This window comes from Manihot esculenta, chromosome 17, assembly GCF_001659605.2.
Source record: "Manihot esculenta cultivar AM560-2 chromosome 17, M.esculenta_v8, whole genome shotgun sequence".
In the NCBI taxonomy this organism is placed as follows: domain Eukaryota; kingdom Viridiplantae; phylum Streptophyta; class Magnoliopsida; order Malpighiales; family Euphorbiaceae; genus Manihot; species Manihot esculenta.
Window position 1 is genome coordinate 12,152,638 of NC_035177.2, and position 4,870 is coordinate 12,157,507.

The following is a 4,870-nucleotide window of genomic DNA, read 5'->3' on the forward strand; positions in this document are numbered from 1 at the left end:
TAAATATCATATCATCAATATAACAATTATATTTCTACGATGAATTACAAATAAGAGATTTTATACAAAAAATAATAAAAAAATATTATATATCGCTATAAAATTAAAAAAAATATTTTATTTTGAAATTATTCTAATATACAATATTATATTTTTATTGATTAATTTTTAAGTAGATTTTTTTATATATTTTTATAAATTTTATTGTCATAAATTAATTTATTATATATAAATAATAAATTAAAAATTAATTAAATTAATTTTATATTTATTGTTTCATATAGAATATTATAATTTTAATCTATTATCATGGAATAAAATTATAAAATATACACTATAATTGGAAGAGGGAATAAGAGATTTTTTAAACTATCCTTAGTTAAATATAATCATAATATATTTACCTTTATTCTGATTGGATAATAATTGAAAAATAAAAAATTAAATTTTAAATTGAGTAGATTAATGTCTTTTTTAAATTTAAATTTTATTATTGAGTAATATTTATTTTTTAAATTAATTTAAATTAAACTAATCATTATATATGTAATTATTTAAATTTTATTGAAACATAATTTTAAAAAATTATTACTTTACAATTTAATGATATAATATAGTGTAAATATACATTTTATTTTATTGTAAAAGAAAATTATATTAGTTAGATAATCTCAAATAATTATTCATATATTTATTTTATATTATATATAAAAGTGTAAAGAGATAGAAATATTAAAATTGTCTTAGATTTTTTATTTACTTATAATAATTTTAATTAATTTATAATTGATAATATTATTATTTAAAATTTAAAATTTTAAAATAAATGATAATTTTATTATTTAGATTAATTTTATTAATAAAATAAAATTTTAAAATAAGAAATATTTAAATAAAATTAATATTTAAAATATAATTCATTTATATTATAACTAATATTAAACGCTGCAAAGCATTATTGATTAACACTAGTATAAATAAAATGACCAACTCCGAACTCTATTTAAAATCTTCAAAGCGGAAACAATACCAAATTGCTTGGGAACTTTAATGACCCAAATCTTACATGGCACCGCCAAACTCAGCATCCATTCATGGAAGCTATGGCTGTTCCAGGCGGAACGATGTACAACCATGCGCCAACTCAAGGCCCTCCAAGCTGCTCTTACTGTCCATGGTTTCCACAGAAACAGTTACGCTTTAAGCAAGCTCATTGCCTTCTGCGCACTCTCTCGACATGGCAATCTCTCTTATGCTTCCCTTTTATTTAACCAAATTGAGATGCCCAATTTATTTATTTACAACACTCTAATTAGAGCGTATTCTCGCAGTTCACAGCCTCGTTTGGCTCTACATTATTTTGATATCATGTTGAGAGATGGTAATGTGAGGCCTCAAAATCATACCTTTCACTTTGTTCTCTTCGCATGTGCTAATGCTTGTTGGAACCTTTTGGGTAGGCAAATTCACTGTTGGGTATTAAAAAATGGAATTATTTTAGCTGATGGGCATATTCAAACTGCTGTTGTTAGATTGTACGCTGGGTGTAATCTCATAAATGATGCACGCAAGACGTTTGATGAAATTCCTCTTCCAGATGTTGTTCAATGGAATGTGCTCATGAGTGGGTACGCTCGTTGCAATTTGGCAAGTGAAGCTTTGAATGCTTTTCGCTATATGTTTGTTATGGGGGTCGAGCCAGATGAATTTTGTGTTACTACCGCATTGATGGCTTGTGCTCAATCCGGGGCACTTGTACAGGGGAAATGGATTCACGAATATATCAAAAAGAAATCATTAGAATTTGACGTATTTGTTGGAACAGCGCTTGTTGATATGTATGCAAAATGTGGATGCTTATATATGGCAGTGGAAGTCTTTGAGGGGATGCCTAAAAGGAATGCATTCTCATGGGCGGCCATGATTGGGGGGTTTGCAATGCATGGGCACGCGAGAGAAGCAATTCATTGCTTGGAGAGAATGCAGGTGGAAGACAGGCTTAAGCCTGATGGGGTTGTTCTCCTTGGGGTTTTAGTGGCCTGTACCCATGCAGGATTCCAAGAGGAAGGCTTATTTCTTTTAGACAACATGAAGGCTAGATATGGGATCATGCCTAGACATGAGCACTACAGTTGTGTAGTGGACTTACTATGCAGGGCAGCTCGATGGGACGAAGCACTTGCTCTTATAAAGAGAATGCCCATGAAGCCACTTGCTTCAGTATGGGGGGCTGTATTGAGTAGTTGTCGAACCCACAAGAATGTGGAGCTGGCAGAACTTGCAGTTAAGGAACTAGTAAAGCTTGATAATGGTGATATAACAGAAGAAGCAGCAGCTTTAGTTCAATTGACGAACATTTATTTGAGCGCAGAGAAAGGAGAAAAGGCATGTACGCTACGCAGGACGTTCGGTGAAAGGAGGATGAACAAACCACCAGGATGTAGTATGATAGAAGTAAATGGGATTTCAAATGAGTTTGTTTCTGGAGATGTTTCACATAAGGATCTTCCTCAAATACTTGCAATACTGGAACTGTTATTGCCAGACTTGATAGTAGGGTAGTATAATTAGCTTTAGCTTAATTATCTCAAATTATTTTTTCTTGTGTCCTTTGCAGAAAACAAAATATTATATGGAAAAAGAAAGATGTAACAGTTTTAATAAGAAAGGAATGATTATATTTTATGACAAACTGCTACAATATTAAAATTTTTTCTGCTATTAGTTTGTTGGATAAAACCACTTGAAAAGCAAAATAAAAAGGGACACTCTCTTAGTCCTTGTTTGCAAAAGCAGGGCCCTTCATTGACTTGTTCTGGTTTAAATCCAATTGAAAGAAGAACATATTCTTAGCTTAATTTAACCATTAGCAGCTCCAATTATACTGCAGATGGACTCTCTCCAGTTGCCTGGTAAAAGGAATCCAAAAAATTCATTAAATTAACATCCCATGAAATAAAAGATTTAAAAAAGAAATTGAATGGGAAAAAGAAAAATCTAACCTAGCCTCTCTCTGGCGGGGGAATTACAACAACATGCATCTCTGCATTGTTTGGAGGAAGATGTAACCTAAGAGGATAAAGCTTCCCATTCAATGGATTTCGAGAACACACTTGAATATCATCTAGCCCTGTCTCTTCCTTCAATCTCTCTGTCAATTCTTCCACCACACTTCCCTTGAAAGTAAATGAAAGCTTCGTATTTTCATCAACATCACCATTTTTGTCAGCTACACAGTAATTGATGAGCCTGCCCTCATTTTTGACCGGTACACCCGTAAATGAATCATTAGACTGCAACAGAAAAAAATCCCAAATCCTACCTTCTCATATCTCTCGTTGCAATAGATGGTATTCAATAATAAAAAAAAAACTTGCAAAAAGTTAAAGGGAAATTAAAAAAGAAAGAAAACAAAACCTCTATTCTTGAAAATGTGGGGGCAGCAAACAATAAACCAGGCTCAGAATTATCTGCAACCTCAGCTTGATTATTGGGCTGAGGTTTCTCATAATGCACAGGCATAGGGAAGTTGGCAGTGGATTCTTGTGGCTGTGGTGGTGGATCTCGTCTCCTCATCTCTACAATATCAATATCCCACAAAATCCAATCTTGGGTTGAACTTCTATAAGGAATATCATGAGTGATATGATTTCTCCAAGGTGGTAGACCTGTATTTGCACGTAAATATTGTCCATAACGAGTCTTAAGCTTGACTTGTACTCCTTCTCTGATTGGCTCCCATTCCACAGAAGAATCCAATCTTCTTGGCAAGGTTTGTAGAACTTTCTTCCCTGTCATCCCAAATAGAAATGGCATGTTAGAAGCTGTTAGATACTTATCATAACAGCTTCTCAAACGTATAACACCAGATTTTTCCACGATCTCCACCGTCCATCTAGCATTCCTCATTGCACCATTTCGATCTTGGCTCACACCTTCTTCATCATCATCTGCCATTAGGAACTTGTCATGGTGGCTTCTCAGCCTAATCACGTTAGCTTTGCGCAAAAGTTCCATTGCTTATGTATTCTTCTCTGATATGAAAGCCAATCAAGAGAAACTTTCCAAGTTTTGGTGTTTGGGAGCTAAGAAAATTGTGTATGGAAACTTTAGATCAATGGTATAAATATTAATGGCGGTAGAGACAATCTATTCTAAGACAACTAATGTATCCTTTCTTTGTCCGTAATTAATTAGCTAGCCGGAAAGGAAAACTGTATTAGCTAAAAGAAAATTACTGGTGCTCATGGGAGGCTGGCTTGGCTTCTTCTAAACTTGGAATTATGTCCTTTGATAGGATTAGATACATATGCTTAATTTAGTGAAATAAAGCTAAGTTACAAAATGGATATAAGTACAATTAAGTACATATACTTATTATCCACGGAAATTAAAAATTTCATAAAAATTTAAATTTAATTGATTTTTTTAATAATTTTTTATTTGAAATAAAAAATTTATTTTTTTAAGTTTATTTAAAAGAATATAAATTTTATATAATTTTATAAGTATTTTTTTGAATTTTTCTTTTTATAAAATGAATCATACTAAATAAGAAATATAAAAAATTATAAAATTAAGAGTAAAATTTTTGGACAAAATGTATAAATTTGCTACTATAAATTTATGACAGTAATAAATAAATTGTTGTACCTTATTACTATAAAATTATAATCTTATAAATTTTATAATAAATTTATGGTTACTATCAAAAAGATAATTATTAATAATAACAGTTATTATTTAAATTTTTTTTATTAATATCTACAATTTTTATTATTATTATTATATCTTTTTACATATTATTAATAGAAATTATTCATATTGATATTGCTGGTTAGTTTTATATAGCAGCATAATTAATATTGCT

General features: G+C 30.6%; 2 protein-coding genes across 2 annotated transcripts; one reads left to right on the top strand and one right to left on the bottom strand.

Annotated features, from left to right (window-relative positions):
• Positions 1-997: 997 nt before the first annotated feature.
• LOC110608239 (pentatricopeptide repeat-containing protein At3g28660) lies at positions 998-2,692 on the top strand. The gene has a single exon (XM_021747446.2). It carries the CDS (start codon positions 1,051-1,053, stop codon positions 2,560-2,562), a length of 1,512 nt encoding a protein of 503 aa, XP_021603138.1. The 5' UTR covers positions 998-1,050; the 3' UTR covers positions 2,563-2,692.
• A 310-nt stretch (positions 2,693-3,002) lies between these two features.
• LOC110608240 lies at positions 3,003-4,017 on the bottom strand. The gene is made up of 2 exons (XM_021747447.1): positions 3,418-4,017; positions 3,003-3,293 (listed from the first exon to the last, which is right to left on the bottom strand). Exons 1-2 carry the CDS (start codon positions 4,015-4,017, stop codon positions 3,003-3,005), a joined length of 891 nt encoding a protein of 296 aa, XP_021603139.1.
• Positions 4,018-4,870: the final 853 nt, after the last annotated feature.